The 17,906-nt window shown below is 40.9% G+C and overlaps 1 protein-coding gene across 1 annotated transcript in view; it reads left to right on the forward strand.

The window, feature by feature from the left end:
* The window catches only part of EGF (epidermal growth factor), a 96,477-nt gene extending 82,762 nt beyond the window's left edge, over positions 1 to 13,715 (forward strand). The window contains 5 exon segments of the mRNA XM_070452276.1: positions 3,534 to 3,630; positions 3,632 to 3,692; positions 6,623 to 6,768; positions 10,335 to 10,440; positions 12,415 to 13,715. Coding sequence (XP_070308377.1) covers positions 3,534 to 3,630; positions 3,632 to 3,692; positions 6,623 to 6,768; positions 10,335 to 10,440; positions 12,415 to 12,656 — 652 coding nt within the window. The 3' untranslated portion in view covers positions 12,657 to 13,715.
* Positions 13,716 to 17,906: the final 4,191 nt, after the last annotated feature.

The raw sequence follows: 17,906 nt of genomic DNA on the forward strand, positions 1-17,906 counted from the left end.
ATAATGAAATTATGAAAACAAGTATCCTAGCAATGCTTTATGTTTCTCTCTGACACTTTAACTTTGGATTATTAAAGGCATTATAAGAAGAAGAAGGGTATTGCAGAATTATGTATTGTAGCTAGCACATTAATTTCACTTGGAACTGATAGCACCAATTCATTAAATGACTTGTGAACTCCTTAGCACACTACTTTTGTTTCTGTCATTAAAACCTGATGAAAATATCATATTCCTCTAGTAATATTTTAAATACTACTTGCTACAAAATGACAAACTGGATCTAACACTTAAATTTAAGCACCTTTAATCAAAAGCAATATTTAAAATATAGCCAGAGTTTCCATTAATCTGGATCATAACTTTGGTTTTGAATTCTATATCTAATAAAAACATGGATTTATCAGATGTCCAACCCTTCTGTCCTTCCGTGCTCCAATGACCTCACCTTGTATTTTTTTAATTCCATAAAAAGAAAACATCTCTAGGGAGTGCTTCCCATTCCAACGCTTATTAGCAATATCTCACAGGCATCATCCTGCACATGTATGCATGAGTGCTACGTTACTTCAGTCATGGTCAACTGTGTGCGACCCCATGGACCATAGCCCACAAGCTCCTCTGTCCATGGGATTCTTCAGGCGAGAATACCAGAATGCTTGCCATGCCTTCCTCCAGGGGCTCTTCCCGACCCAGGGACTGAACCCAGGTCGTCTGCATCTCCTGCATTGGCAGGGGGATTCTCTACCACTAGCGCCACCTGGGAAGCCCAGAGACTGTTCACAATGTTGTGAGCAGGCTAGTAAAGGAGCTTTCTTCCTCCCTTGCTTGGAGGCAATGGAAGCTCCCCTCCCAGATCTAGGAACTCCCAGCTGCCCTGGGGACGCAGAGGATATGAGAACTGGAAGTCTCCACACCCACAGGCCTCCTCAGAGGCCCCTGCTCAGGGGGTTCTCAGAGGACTCCAAACCGCTTGAGCACAGAAGAGGTCCTCATTTATTCTGGTTTGGCTCTGAACCAACCCACAGCCTCTAGGTCTTCTTCAGCCCAAGTTGCCAGAACTATGATGCTGTGAAATGTTTCATGAGAAAAGCATTGAGTGGCCAAGTTTAAGAAATGCTGCATTCACTAGCCTTCAATTCTTGATTCATGATCACCACAACATGTGAAAAAGTCTTGTTGACCTTTGTTTAGTTCAGAACTTGAAATTGTTTGACCATGGAACCAAACTTATTCGGCTAGGAAATTTTCTGTTTAATGTAGGATAAGAATTAATCAAAACCTAAAAAATTAGTGATGTGTGGCCTGCCCTTGTGAAATGCCGGCTGATTGCTCTGGGCCTTATAAGGCTGAAAGGCTTTGATATTACAGCCTGCTAAGCTCTCCAGACCTCTTATCATGTGCTTGACTTATTACTTGAGACTTTACGATCTCTGGGAGGATCGGAGGTGTGCCCTGTTAATATCCACCAGTTTAAAAACGGCTGCTAGGTGATAATAGTAGATGTGTATAGCCAAGGACAGCTAGAATTAAAACAGCATCAGGAAAGCCAGGAATAACTGGATGGTCCTCCGTGGGTCCTATACTCAGATCGTGCACACTCTTGCAGAGTCAGTTCTAGAAGAAGTTTTTCAGAGGCGCATGGAACTTAAAACTCTTTGGATGTGGCCCAATGTAGTAGAAAGAATACAGACTTTGAAATCAGAGAACCATTTGAATCAAAACTGCCATTCACTAGCTGTGTGACCTGGTACAAATTATGTAACTCCTCTGCATCTTACTTTCCTCATCTGTAAAATGGAAATCTACCATTGAGAACAAAACAAAAGTGCCCAGTGTCCAGTTGCCAAGTCGTGTCTGACTCTGCCACTCCGTGGACTGCAGCACACCAGGCTCCCCTGTCCTACACTATCTCCTGGAGTTTGCTCAAATTTATGCCCCTTGAGTCGGTGATGCTATCTAACTATCCCAGTATCAGAAACATAAAGTGTATAATAAAAGCTAGTTTCTTTCCCTTTCTGTCTCTGAAAGTGACTTGCCAAAGCTCCTGTGACTAATTCAAGGTACAGCTAGGACTAGACTTGGGATCTCTTCTGGGGCTTCATCCATGCAGTAGATGCATGATTCATCTAAAGCTTGTCCCTTGCTGCCTCTTCGCATCATGGGGACTGATGTCAGTACTCTGTGTATTCATTCCTTCATCTCCTTCTGGAATAAAATGGGGCCATGGGTATATAGTTAGTGGATCCAGGGCCAAGGGGAAGCAATGCCTAACAAGCGAGCATCACAGAATGTTTAATAGACTATTTTTAAAGTTTATGCTCTTTCAAAGAATAATTAATTTTACTCAAGATCCTGAGAGTTTCTGGAAGCATGCATTCCCAGTAGATGGCAGCATTGCTTCATTTACTTCCACATAAAAGTTCACAGCATGTGTTGGTTGCTGATAGCGTTAGTCACTCTGTCCCGTCTTGTGTCTTGGACTTCTTGAGACCCCATGGACTGTAGCCCGCCAGGCTTCTCTGTCCATGGGATTCCCCAGGCAAGAATACTGGAGTAGGCAGCCATTCCCTTCTTCAAGGCGTCTTCCCAACCCAGGGATCGAACCCAGGTCTCCATTGTAGGCAGACACTTTACCTACTGTCTGAGCACCAGGGAAGCCCCATACGAACAACAATAATCCAGTAACAATTTCACTAATGAACAGCAGGATGTTGGTGATTGCCTCTTTTCCCTGCACTTAAGTTTTTCTCTCTTGAAGAAAGTAAATGCTTCTTGTTACCACTGAGACCTTTTGGATCTATGACTTTTAAGGAAAAAAGTAAGAAAAATGGTTTCCTCTGCTTCCTGTTCAGAGGCTACTCACATTCTTTTACAACCTGGTCTCAAGTAAAAGACTCTGCTTTCAAATTCTTCCTTCCTTTGACTTATATTGATTGCAATCTGGCCAAACATTTGTTTGAAAACTCCCTTTGCTCCTAGGGCAGGGTTGCTTTGTGTTAGTCTTAGAGAGAGGCAGTTGTTCTTTTAACAGAAGTTGATCTTTAATCAGTGTTCTGCAGTGCCTTATAGAGGTGGTACGCAAATAACCGCAAATCAATCCCAGGGCCTGCAGACCAATGGGGAAGTCTATGCTGCATTAACTTGTAAATAAGAGTGCTTTCAACTGACCCGTTTGGCTTCCCTGGTGTCTCAGTGGTAAAGAAACCGCCTGCCAGTGCAGGAGACACGGTTCGATCCTTGGGTCGGGCAGATTCCCTGAAGAAGGAAATGGCAACCCATTCTAGGACTCTTGCCTGGAACATCCCATGGACAGAGGAGCCTGGTGGGCTACAGTCCGTGGGGTTGCAAGAGTGAGACACAGCTGAGTGATGAACACAGCAGCAACTGACTCCTGAATATGGATTTTCCATATTCTTCCCAAAATATGAGGCTGAAGTGTTGAGGCTGAGAGATGACTGGATAGTGAGTACAAAAATAAGAGCGTTTTTGGCCATGGCTCACTGCTGACTTCTGTTTGTGTGTTGTCACAGCTATCCCGTAGGCTATACCGGCAAGCCATGTGAGTACACAGCCTGCGGTGGATGGGATCTGCACCATGTTGGCCGTGGGCCGCAGCGGAGCATCAGCCCGGGGCTGTCTGCGTGTGGTGCTGGCTTTCCTGCTGCTCCTGGGGCTGTGCGGAGCTCACTGCCACAGGTGATTTTGCTTCCACTGGAACTTTCTGCCTCCTTCGAGCTCCTCCCAGGGCCTCTTGCAGATGAGCTTCTTCTACGTACTTATTTCACTTAAAAACTGGAAGAACAGTAAAAAGAAAATAAAACAAAAATGACCCAACGGTTCGCTGCTCTAAAACATCAGTGGTTTTATTGTTCCTTTCCAGTCTTTGTCCACAGACCGATGTAGTTTATTGGGTGGTTATTTAACAGCATGCATTTTTATATTCTACCTTTTTCTTTTAGCATCACAGGCTTCCCCTTACCCCATCCCCAGCCTGCATAACTATAATTTTTCTTAAGTCCTGTCCATTGAGTTGATTTCCCACAAAATATTAACTTCTGTTCAAGAAAATCAGTATCTTTCCTAAATTGGAAGGAAGTTTCTGGTTCTTGGAGTTTGTGTTTTTAATCATTTCCAATTAAAAGCTTAGAACTGTGGAATAATAGTATTTACATATTTATTACAAAAAAAAACAAAAGAAACCAACCCATTACATTGGGCATCACATTGTTTGCTTATTTTCCACTTTCTTAAAAAGTAGGCCAGCGTCATCCACTATCCTCAATATTGAAAAGCATTTTATGCACTATTGTAGCTTGTCTGGCTAATTTAGGGCTTTATAAATGCTTTCTGTTCTTATTGTTATGATTTTCCAAGAACGGTAAGCTTCCCCAAGGAGTCCCACATTCTAAACCCTTTTCTATCTTGAGACACAGGATTCATGGGCAAAAATTTGACATTTTAATTCAGTGATCCGTCAGTAAACTTTGTACTTTTTAGCCTAGTGTTCAATCAATATGTTAGATGTTTGTAGACAGAATACTGAATAATCAGCTGTTCATCTATTAGACAATGTCAAAAGAAAAGCAGATGTTTGGCAAATACTGGTTAAAAAAAAATGGAAGGAAGAAACAAGTCCACATGTACTATAATTATTAAGTTTTTTTTTTTTTTTCTTATTCTGTGGACTATAACATAGTAAGATTCTCTTGGGATCAAATTAAAATTGCCAACTTAAATATTGCCACATCACTGATGTATACCAGTAAATATAACTTCAGCATTGAGTTTGTCAGTTAGGTGTGTTAAGCAATTTTCTTTAAAGAGATAAAATCAGTTATTCCTCCCTTTGTATTAGTCTTACCTGTCTTATTTAGATTAACTGTCCAAACACATTTGTTTTGTGTATCTCTGAAAAGGCTATTTGTGTAACTAAATAATTTTTTAAAGTATGGTAATGTAATTACGTCATGAAACTTGATTTCTTGAAAGGCCTGCTTTGTAAGAAAATCAACAGGAAGTAGTATGCTCCACAAACTATACCTTGAAACTTTGGAACTGTTTATATTAATCATTTCAATTGTTCTCCTTGATGCCTTTGGCTAAAAATAATAACCCACACCATTTCCCAGTGGGTTCCATCTGTTACATGGAGTTCACAGCTCCTGGGATGGGCTTCCAGAGCAGCCCCTATCTTCCTATTGCCCTTCCTCAGATGGGCAGACGGGAAGATCCCCTGGAGAAGGGAAAGGCTCCCCACTCCAGTATTCTGGCCTGGAGAATTGCCTGGACTCTAAAGTCCATGGGGTCGCCAAGAGTTGGACGCGACTGAGCACCTTTCACTTTCAGATGGGCAGACAGGCCTGTGTGGCTGAGGGTTGCACTCCCAAAGGGAACTGAGCTACCATCTGCCTTGAGGTAAATGGGAATCTCGAGGCTGGCTGGAGTCTTCCCCACCACCATTCCTTCATTGCCTTCCCTTAGATGGCTGCTCAGATGTGATGTACCTGTCTCTCTCCCTCTTGAGGGTGGGCTCCGAGGACAGGGCTCCCTGTTAGATCTCCTTTCCTTTTACCCCCTCCCCTAGGGCATGACACCATGCCTAGCATAGACCTGGATGGAGCCTAGGCTTTATATCTGGTGACTGAAAGCAAAACAAAGCAAAGCACAAGAGGAGAGTTATGAGTTGAGTTTTATCTGGAGCAAAATGAAGACTACAGCTCAGGAGAGAGCAGTTCAGATAGCTCTAGAAACTGCTCCAAAGAGGTAGGGGGGAACGTCAGAATATATGTGATTTTGGTGAAGGTGAGGGGAGTACGTGTGATCAAGCACCTATTTTTTGCAGAAGGTTATTGCTAGTCATGAGGAGCAAACATCACCATGAAGAACTTTAGCATTTTTCTAGGTACAAGGAGATGCAAGAATTTTGTTCACAAAATCTTTTCCTGAAAAAATTTTCAACTCTCTGAAGATGTGTCCTGCCAGATTTTCCCAGAGCACAGAGTGCTTCACTGCTGCTCTTCACCCTGAACTCCTTTCAGGGGGTGTTGAAGGTCAGCAGCTTCAGCAGCTTGTGACTTAATCCTTATAGAGGTAGTTGGCACGTGCCAATTTGTAGTTGGCCCATCACTGTGACCCAGCCCCTGGGCTGCCCTTGGTAGCCGTGTGCCTTGGGTACATCACTACTATCTTCCAACCGCAGTGGCTTCAGTTGTAAAATGGAGTTAATGGTGTGTGTGTCACACAATTGCTGTGATAGTGTTTCTAAAATAGGCGCTCCCCTCTCTACAAATTCAAAGTCCATTTAAGCAGAGATTTTGTTGTTTTTCCATTGCTATGTCTCCAGTACTAGGACAAAGCCTAGGATACAGTTAGTCGATATATCCGTGAATGCATGCATGACTTCCCCTGCCTCCCACGCCCTCCTCCTCCCTTCTCACAGTACCTTGGAAATAGTGGAACATAATCTGTAAAATAATGCAGGAAAGAAGGCTTTAAAACCCGAAGTTATGCTCCTAGTTTCCTTAATAATTCTCTTTTCTCATGCATCTTAGGTACCTAAATTTCAGTAACAAAAGTAATTGTCTGACCATCGCTGAATGGGCTAGTGTTTTGTTTTGAGATTGTCTCACACTTTGGCTTTATTGCAGGACTCAGAAGCGGCTATTGAAAAATCCAAAGAATCCTTGTGAAGAACCGAGCGGAGATGTGATCCGTAGCAGGCCTGCAGGTGGCGAGGCTGGGATGCCTTCTCGCCCCCAACCTTGGGTAATGTAACCAAAGTACATGAAGCAAGAAATTGGCTTTATATTAACCCCAGTTCATTTTTCCTCATTCTTTGCTGAGTTGAGAGAGACTGGAACCTATTATAACTTCCAGCTGGTGTTAATATTACCCAACACCACAACAACTGGGAGGTCCTGGGTAGGCAGTGGGGCTGGGGGAACTGTGTCCTAAATTAATCAGACAAGCTAAACTAGTGCCATAATGTAATGGCACAAGATATTTATGGGATCCTTTTCTCTATCATGTACTTTCTTGCTATAACTTAGCTTTTTATGTGTTTGTGAAAAGTCTTTCCCAATTTTTAGGTGATCCCTTTCAGATGGATGTCTTACAAACTGAAGATTATGCTCCTAATTTTCTTAAAACTTCTTTTCTTACACATATTTTCAGTCCTTAAACTTCAGCAGCAAAAGAGTTTGCCAGCTTTAGCAAATAAAAATACAGAACACCTAGTTAACCTCGTACTAATACTGAAAGTTCAATTTTAAATTCAAATATTCCTAGGTATCATGTATTTTGTCTGATAACCCTGTATGTTTTCCAAAAAGCATAGTAACTGCAAAGTTCAAAATGCTTCCTAGATCGTCCTCTTCAGTCACTGATCTTAGAACACTAGAGGGCAGAGATGGGACAAGATCTCTTGCAGTGGTTGGGATTTCCACTTCCAGGATCCTGCCAGAGACACCTTGACTGGTTCAGTGAGTGTGGTTGGTATCATTTGTGGTATGTATTGTGGAAGAAGCTGGATATGGCAGGCCCATGGGGAAGTGAAACCTGTGGGCACATAGAGAAAAGCTTATTAAGGGGGTTTGGAGGGCCAAGGGCATCACTTGGAGTCCTTCCCATATCGCCTCTTCCTGCCTCTACCCCCATATGCATTTCAGAGAATAGCTTTCCTGTGGCTGTGCTTTTGACTGACAAGCAACCGTCTGTCTCTGCCCATTGTAGGCATTGAGTGTGTACTTATTTTTTGGTTGAACTTGAGTACAGAAATGCAATAAGAAATGAGAATTCTGACTTTACTCTTCTACCAATTGGCTAATTTTCAGCAAGTCACTTAACCCCTGTTTCCTCATCAGGACTCCAAGGCATTTGGATTACATGGTCTGTAAGGCCCCTTCTGTTTCTAGTGATTCCCTAAATGTGTGGTTCTGAGTGAACCTAGTTACAGAAATGTCCTCAGATCTTTGAAGCTTCATGACTCATGGAATCCTTAACTACCCTGATTTCATTGTTAGTCTATACGGTACTTCCTTCAGGTTTTAGGTAGCAAGTTTAGTTCATTTTATTTAAATCATAGGAGAGAAGGAAAAATGCAATCTGTGTGTATCTTCTTTTTATTTTTTTTTTTCAAGGAACATGGCTACAATGACAATAGCTGATTTCTTTTTTTTTCCCATTTATTTTTATTAGTTGGAGGCTAATTACTTTACAATATTGTAGTGGTTTTTGCCATACATTGACATGAATCAGCCATGGATTTACATGTATTCCCCATCCCGGTCCCCCCTCCTGCCTCCCTCCCCACCCCATCCCTCTGGGTCTTCCCAGTGCACCAGCCCCGAGCACCTGTCTCATGCCATAGCTCAGCTAAGCAGTTCCTTCGACTTCATCATATCTTCTTATTTAAAAACTCAGAGACACTTGCTGCTGTGAGCAGCGTTCGGACACAGGGCCATGGTGAGAGGCTGACCCCCAGTGGTCAGAACCGTCTTGATACCAACTGCTGCTGCCGGCATCAGTGAGCACGGGAGGGAGCACCTGAAGGAGGAGGAGGAGCAGCAGAAACAAATTTGGTTCCATCAGCTGCCTTCCTCGACCCAGGCCAGAATCCTGGAACCTGTGTTCTTCTAGCAGAGAGACATGTGGCTGGAAAATCTGCAGTGCAGAGGGCTGAAGTCTGGCTTGAGCCAGACAACCGGGTGTCATTTCTGCTTTGGCCCAGCCTCTTCATTCATTAATTTCTCCGCTCTTCCCCAGTAGCATATTGGACACTTCCTGACCTGGGGGGCTCATCTTCTGGTGTCATATCTTTTTGCCTTTCTGCACTGTTAATGGGGTTCTCATGGCAAAAATACTGGAGTGGTTTGCCATTCCTTTCTCCAGTGAGAAAAATGGGCATGTGCCCTTAAACAGTGGGTCATGTATTAATTTTGCATTGTGTTACTGCAGGAGACTACTGATGAGGAGGAGATGGCAAGGATGCCTAGTGTTGTGGAAAATAAGAAGATGAAAATGTGTTCAGGGGATTCACCATTCTCTCAGCAACATTTTTTCCCCCAATCAACCATTCATTATTCTTCCTATACTTTTCTAAAAAAGAAATATGATCAAGGAAACTTTTTTTTCTTTTCTTCACTGCATTTCTGAGTTATGGGCTCATTATGTAGAGGGCCCGTTTCTGAACCAATGGAGCATAATCAACCAGAGACTTAGGGGCATCCTCTCTGCTGGGTTACTGATTGGCAAGGAAGGACTTGACCAAACTGCGTCCTTCATCCTGGGGCATGGGGTAACTTCTTTTCTTTCCTTTTATCTTTGAGCTATTAATACTTTAATCTCTAATCTATCTTCTGTGAAAGTGAAAGTCACTCAGTCGTGTCTGACTCTTTGCAACTCCATTGACAATATGGTCCATGGAATTTTCCAGGCCAGAATACTGGAGTGGGTAGCTATTCCCTTCTCCAAGGGATCTTCCCAACCCAGGGATCAAACCCAGGTCTTCCACATTGCAGGCAGATTCTTTACCATCTGAGCCACCAGGGAAGCCCAAGAATACTGGAGTGGGGAGCCTATCCCTTCTCCAGCGGATCTCCCTGACCCAGGAACTGGGCTGGGGTCTCCTGCATTGCAGGTTGATTCATCTCTTGTGAATGTGAGCCAATTAACTCTGGTCAGCCTGCGTTGCAAGTCCCAATCAAATGTGGACAGTACAAACAATGACATAAATGATAATTCTGTTGACCAAAGAGAAATAATGTTGTTTTCTGGAGCGGTCTTTTAGAATTTTGGTTCCCAAGCTGTTCGAGCATGAGAAGACATTTCATGGATCCCTGAAGAATAGTAGCTGCATTTATGAGTTCTTATTAGTCACTAATGAGCCCAAATTATTCAGACCTTAGTATATTTAGGTGAATTTTATTAACTAAGCACCTACACACATATTTGGAAAGTTGGAGCAGAAACATGTAAGAGGCATTATTGATCTGGTCTATGGGCAACCCTTAGACCTCTTGTAGATTCACGGGTTGCTTATGGGAAAAAGTAGTCCCTAGAGGGATCCATGACCCAAAAGTTGGGATTCCAGAGTTAGAATAGATTCTTCAATAAAGGTATTTAGTAGTGCCTAGTTGCTTTAACAGAGAGTAACATAAGGCTTCTCACTGAAAACTGAACCCTTCACTAGCCAGAGAAACAAAGTTGATAGGGCCTTCCTTTTGGTTTTCCCCTCCTATAGGATGAACATTACAAAGCCATAGACTTTAATGTATGTTGAGATAATTTATGGATTTTGACAGTGTTTTCTCTCTCCCTTTTGTTCTCTGCAGTTCGTGGTTGTAAAGGAATATCAAAACCTCGGGAATGGGAGTCCACCCGAGGCTCTCACGGAAGGCCTGGCAGCGGGTATTGGCCAGTTTTCCCCCCTGGATCCTGGTGAATGAGTATCTTTTTCTGGACCTTGACATTTCCCTGAGGGTGGAAAGTCTCATCTATGCACAGAAGCAATAGTGAAATTGTATAAGCTATGTGAGCAACTGGCTGTATTGGAATGCCATAGAGCTTAGAGAAATATATTTGGACCAGATTCCTGTCTTATGTGAGGCTACCACATTCACTCAAAACTCTGGTCGCAGAGCAGCCTGTGATCCCTTTAAGCAAGCACACAGTGAGTGCCTCCTTATTCTGAATTACACTGGAGTTTGAGGTCATCCTTGGGGTTAGGATCTATACTGGCTGTTGTCAGTATGGTTCCAGCGAAACTGTAAATGACTCCAAGAAAATGTTTCATGTTCTGGAATAAAAGGTTCTTGTGAATTTAACTTGATCTGGGGATTGTCCTAGAGATTGAGGGATCTGGGGATTCTCCTAGGGATTGAGGACTATATAAGTCTTATTAGGGTCTAGCCCTCAGCCAGATGCCTGGCCATCTGTGAAACCCAGTCAGACCCCTGGAAGAAGGGCCATAAAATCAACTCACATTTTTAGGCTGTTGTGGAGTTCAATCTGCTTCAGGTAGAAATGGAGTTAGATATGATTTGACATAATACTTTTACCAAGAGTTGCATTATGATAAGCTTCTTGGGCTTGGGTCTTAGATATATATCATACTCATATTTCCTAACTCACAGGACAAGGTTGAATACACTTTGTATCATAAACCTTTAGAAAGTTCAGAAAAAACTTAGAGACAATGGTTTCTCTGCTCATGAGAGGCACTTCAGCCCCACTTATGTTTTCTGATATTTGCCCTTTATAAATGCACTGATTACCATTCTCTCCTCCTAGAACTTCCTTGTAGAAAGAACACTGGGTTCTTGTTTTGGAAAACTCACTCCAAACCCCCCTCTCATTCATGTTGCCATGAACCCAGATTCAGTGTGACTTTATTTCCTAATTTGAGGAAGGCTCTGGATACTAAAGTATACTTCAGAATTGAACATTAAAACTACAGTCAATATTTTACATATTATACACATATATTAATAACATAGAAACTATATACTATATATAATATTTATTGTAGTTTTAATATGTGTTGTTAAACCTGGATAATGAAAATATTTGGCATTTTCAAAAGTTGCTTAGGGTTTTGTTATTTTTGAAAGTAGTGGAATACCTCCACGTAGTACTTTTTCTTGAGGAGCTAAAAGCAAATAATTTTTTGGTATGAAAGTCATCTTCTTTAGAGGTACGTATAATGTAATTTTGCAAATGGAAGAGTATGGTTAAGCCCAGAAAACACTGAGGACTCAGTTAGCTGAGTATTTTCAGGAATAAGTTGCAGACTCTTTCTTTTTGCTCATTCTGTTGCAGTTTGACCCATTCTGTATAAGCCACTCATATACCTGTCTCCCAATATGAGTCATCACATCCCCAATCATGTCTAGCCAGCTCATAAGTGTTTAATACCTGTTATGAAAGAGCATGTAGAGATTGGAGGTGTGGAGGTAGAGTGGAAAATGAGATAAAAGCTCAAGATTGGCTCTGAACCAGTTCTTTCTCTACTCCTGGAAAACCCATTAAACCACAAGCTAAACTAGCAGTGCCTCCAAAGTTACTTATTCATTGACCTAAACTAGTGCAGGTTAGGGTAGAATACCATGTCAGGGAATAGGAATGCAACTGCATTTAAAACCCGAGCTCTGTTTTCAAGTCATTTATGGGCCAAATGGAAAGAGAGAAAGTTCACAGAGAAAGCTAAATAGCAATGTCAGGTAGCACAGTCCTTTGAATCATCTTAAGTAACCAAAACTATTTTAATTTTTGAAAAATTGGGTTCAGAATGGCTTGAAAATAGGTTTATTTGTATCTCATATTTCAGGTCTACTCTCCAACCACTGTTAGGGTCTTGTTTGCTGGACACTGTAAGTGATGGGAATACCGAAATGTCTTTTTTCTGTTGTATAGCATCCTTGGAACAGTCATCATGGAGAATGGAGCCCCAGATGTATGTGGGCACAGAACAAGGAAGCTGTGTTGCATCATCCAACGATAAAGGCTCTGGTGACCAGGGGATGAAGTGTAGCTTTCATCTTATCTCCGAAAGGGCACGGCCCATTGCTGAGGGGATTGAGAAATCCTGTCCTCTCCCATCAGCTTACCCTTTGTGGCAACAAAGTTCTCCACACCAAATGGAGCTGACTCAGTGAAAACTTAAATTAAAAGTAAGATCATGAGGAATAAACTGTATTGATGGATGGTAATACTTCATTTTAATAGTAGAGGAAAAATACAGATTTTCCATCTATAATCTCTACAACAAATCACCTACTCAGCGTTGAAGGCATATATATATTGCATTTTTGCTTCTTCCTTCAAGTAGTCTTACTGCAGACTTTCAAGTAAAGTAAACTGGAGAATTATTTGGTATCTCATTAGACACCAAAATGGGGAAAATAGTGCTTTATAAATTGTGTTCAAGTGTTCAATAATCAATACAAATTTTTTTCCTGCCCAGAAGAAATCGGGGTTAAGGCAATCAATCATACTGGTTTGGTCAGTTATAATTTCTTTTATTTGGACAGAACATTTAGCTCAATCTTATGAAGTGGCTAGAATATTAAAATTATTGTTATAATACATCATAGTCATTTAACTTATCATTGGCATGGTCCATGATGGTAATTTTGCAGAATGAATTTTGATAAATTAATGAAAAATCTACTAACTTAGAACCTTATTTCTTCAAAATTACATGGTTTATTTTTTCTATTTTAAAATCTTTGAAGGAAAACTTTTAGACCATTACCCAAGAGATTTCTCTGTTTCTGTCATTACTATCATTTTCCCCACAGAATTTTTTCTTCTAATGAAAATGGTAAATTCCCCCTCTGTATGTTTGCACAGAATTTTTACTTATTTTCAAAATATGAGGTTGTAAGCAAATTGCCTGATTTATTTTTATTTTGGACAGCAATCAATTTTTAAATAAAACCAGTGCATAACATAAACATCTTATTGTATACCTGGTTAAGTAATAAATTATAGTTTAAGGGGATGTTAGAGTTAAAGCAAAGTGGTTTGACTAGCTTGCTATTGTTACTTGAAGCAAAACATATTTGAAATCTTTCTCTCTGTTATAAAATTTCACAAGGTATTCCAATTAAAATCATTCTTGGAGCCAAGACATTGTTATTACAAATTACAAAACTTAATACAGTTATCTGTGGATCATTTGGGGCTTTGGATTATTCAATTTATGCATTAACACTAGTCCCTTTGCTTGTCTTTCCTTTCTCTTGAACTCCTTAAACTTTGATTATACCAGAAGTCAGCATGAAAAGCAGTTGAAGCACATCTCAAGTAGATACTTCTTAAAAGTTTTGGTAAAGATTTCGCGGGGCGAGAATAACTTACATTAGTTAGTTACTCAGCATGACCCTTTTCTCTAGTTAATTCAGATTTTTCTGCATTTGGTTTTCCTATGACAGTTGATAATCTGGAGGATCAGAAGACTTGTCATTTATCACTAATGAGTGAATAGACCTCAGAAAAACTATAGTTATAATTCTCCCACTGATGCGAAAATTATATTACCAAGTGTGAATATTTTTTCTCCTTCCAAAAGTGAGCATTTTAAAAACTCTAAGTGTTTAGATTACATTTAAGTGTTTTAGCATCTCTTTTAGGATTCCAGTGATAACCAAAGAGATGACATGAGACTATAATAGCCCATAACATAGCATTTTCTTTGAACTGTTATCTTCAAGCTGGACAGTGACTCTGATACCTCATAAACTGGGAGCTTGTGTCATTGATCCGGCTCTAACACCATCTCCCTGGTCAAAACAGAAAAAAACACGTTGTGTCCTTAGTCAGCAAGTCACCCTGAAGAGTTATTTTCCTTTGTTGAGGCTTCACATCTTTATCAGAAATATCCTCCTTTAAAAATCTATTTTTTAAAAAGGGCATTTTCATCTAAGATATTTGATTTGCACTTTTCCAGACTGAATATTTTTATTTCCTAAATCTTATGCGCCCATGCACAATGCCTGATTGTGATTCTGTTTGACTAAATGTCACCTACTACATTGCTGGGAGAGATTGACGGCAGAGGAGAAGAGGGTGACAGAGCTTGAGATGGTTGGATGACACACCAATTCATTGGACTTGGGAGATGTGAAGGACATCTGGGGGATGGTGAGGGACAGGGAAGCCTAGCATGCTGCAGTCCACAGGGTCACGGAGTTGGACACGACTTGGTGACTGAACATTACCGGCCTACTACACATAACGTGAGCATTCTGCCTTCTTTTCTAGCACCTAATAGAAGGTGTGGTATACTCAATTCTTTTGAAACATATGATTCCAGTTCTTCCTGTTAATCTTGATTTCCAACTATATCCTTTTCATGTAAATAAATGATTATCATGTGATCATTGAAAATGTATTAAAAGCACTAATTAATTTCTACAAAAAAGAAAGATTGGGAGAAAGGGGAACCATCTAGGTAGTTTAAACAGCTGTGACAGGCAAGATTTTGTTCTTGCTATTTAATTTTTCTTTCTTCTTTTTCTAAGTCTTTAAATGAGAAACCCTCTCTGCATTGTTTCATGCTGAACTCTTTTGTTCCATTTGGAACTTGACAGGGTTTCTGTAGCTAGTAGCCATATGCTTACAATAACATGTGTTAGTCACTCAGTTGTGTCTGACTCTTTGTGACCCTATGGACTGTAGCCCGCTAGGCTCCTCAGTCCGTGGGATTCTCGAAGCAAGAATACTGGAGTAGGTTGCCATTTCCTTCTCCAGGGGATCTTCCCGACCCAGAAGTCAAACCTGGGTCTCCTGCATTGCAGGCAGATTCACATACAATAACATAGCTCAGTAGGGAAATAATGTAATGGACATTGCATCTTAATCACTTACCTATTTGAACCAGAGACCTTAGGAAGTACATAAATTACCAAACAGGAAGATTTCCTAACTGGTGATCATTTCCTACTTTTTCTCCTCTACAGTGAATATTTAGCCCTTCTGACATGATTCAATTTCCATTTCTGGTGGGCCAGAAGGAAAAACTATGTGCCCTGCTCAACAATTAAACCTTCAGAGTGCATTCTAAACTAACAATTGTAAATCCCAGACCAATGCCTGAATTATCTGGGTTCTTATTTTTCATTTATACCACTCACCTGCCAAAATAAAGAAGTATAGTAAAACTGTATTTTTCAGAACCCTTAGGGGAGTTCCTTTTGGACACTGAGGCAGGTGCTTGCACCTCAGTTTCTTTAGCTCTAAATGAGGCATCCTTTGCGTGAAGCAAGTTAAAGTAACAGCTACACCAATACAAACTAAGGTGTTCTTTCTACCACTGAGGTTTTGAGGTAATCAAAGCCTATTGCTCTAAACACCAAATATTCTTAAAAAAAAAATTTAGAATAATGGTCTTTCTTTACCACAATATGAAACACATTGAGCACAATTACACATTTTCCTGATGACAAAAGAATTTTGTTACACATGAGGCATAACAAAATAGCATGCTACAATTTTGTGATGATCAGAGCTCCTTTGCCGAATACAAAGGTCCTTAGAACTTGAGTTGAAATACTTTAACCTGTTATCTTTCATTACTTTTATGAATTTTCAGGTTGTCTGCTCTCATGCCTGTATCCACAGATGCTCTTCATCACCTTCCCTTTGCTTCTGTTTTGTAAACTTGATCTTGAGATAACCAAGCAGGTTAACACTGTAAGGAAAGAGTATATGAATATTGAAGGAGAATTTAAGAATATTTCCTGTGTAAAGTATTACTTTCACTTTAGCCCTTAAACTTTTGACATGTTGCATCCTTTTATGTTCTCCTTACTCTTCTCAGCTAAATTCTCAGAGTGCACATTATTGATTCCAGATAGGCGAGGTGATGCTTCTATGTATTTAATGACAATACAAAATGTAGTGGTTACAAAGATGGTCTCTGAAGTCACAGAACCCTGTTTGAATCCCATTGCATCACTTAACTAGCTTTGTTACCGTGTTCAAACTGCTTAATCTCTCTCAACTTCAATTTCCTCATCTGTAGGGGGAAACAGTGACCCCACAAGAGACTGACCCAGATGTGCCTGTGAGAAATAACTCCAGAAAGAATGAAGAGATGGAGCCAAAGCAAAAACAACTCCACTTTGAAACTCCAATACTGTGGCCACCTGATGCGAAGAACTGACTCATTTGAAAAGACCCTGATGCTGGTAAAGATTGAAGGTGGGAGGAGAAGGGGACGACAGAGGATGAGATGGCTGTGAGAGAGTCCTTACCTAGGCAGGTTGATAAGAAGTCTAGGGGTCCCCAAGGAGAGAGGTCTGGAATACTCAAGGAGGAAGAAAGGACAAACTTTTTACTTTTTTTCTCTACATTCCTTAAGATTGAATAACAATAATGTATCCTGCCTGAGGACAGTCTCTGGATTAAACCTCCTGGCTAATTCTGTTATCTTAAAATGTAAATTATGGGAGTAGGTCTGGTGAGGTCTTTGCAACCTCCAGACATTCTTTGGATCATTGGAGAGTATGTAACTCCATTGCTAACACTAGCAAGGGGGTACTCTTCCTACCCACTTCTGATGTCTGTGTCAGAAGCTTTCTCTATCTCCTTTATACTTTAATAAAACTTTATTACACAAAAGCTCTGAGCAATCCAGCCTCGTCTCTGGCCTGGATTGAATTCTTCTCCTCCGGAGGCCAAGAACCCCGGCGTCTTTGCGTGATTCAGCAACAACCTTTCAGTTGGATGGCATCACCGACTCAATGAACATGAGTTTGAGTAAACGCTGGGAGTTGGTGATGGACAGGGGACCTGGTGTGCTGCAGTCCATGGGGTTGCAAAGAGTCGGACTTGACTAGGCGACTGAATTGAACTGAACTGAGAATGGGAAGAATAATGTTACTGTTGTCAGAGGATTGTTGTAATTTTTATGTGAAATAATGTGTGCAGAGCACTTAGCACAATATCTACCAGAAAATCAAATGGTATTATAACTATTATTTTGCTGTTTTCTGAGGCCACTGTTATAATATTAATAGAATCAGTATCAGTTCAGTAGTTGTGTCTGACTCTTTGTGACCCCAAGAACCACAGCACACCAGGCCTCCCTGTCCATCACCAGCTCCCAGAATCCACCCAAACCCACATCCATCGAGTCAGTGATGCCATCCAACCATCTCATCCTCTGTCATCCCCTTCTCCTTCGGCCCTCAATCCCTCCTAGCATCAGGGTCTTTTCAAATGAGTCAGCTCTCCGCATCAAGTGGCCAAAGTATTGGAGTTTCAGCTTCAAAATCAGTCCTTCCAATGAACGCTTAGGACTGATTTCCTCTAGGATGGACTGGTTGGATCTCTTTGCAGTCCAAGGGACTCTCAAGAGTCTTCACTAACACCACAGTTCAAAAGCATCAATTCTTCAG

The sequence above is a fragment of the Odocoileus virginianus genome, chromosome 21, assembly GCF_023699985.2.
Source record: "Odocoileus virginianus isolate 20LAN1187 ecotype Illinois chromosome 21, Ovbor_1.2, whole genome shotgun sequence".
NCBI lineage: Eukaryota > Metazoa > Chordata > Mammalia > Artiodactyla > Cervidae > Odocoileus > Odocoileus virginianus.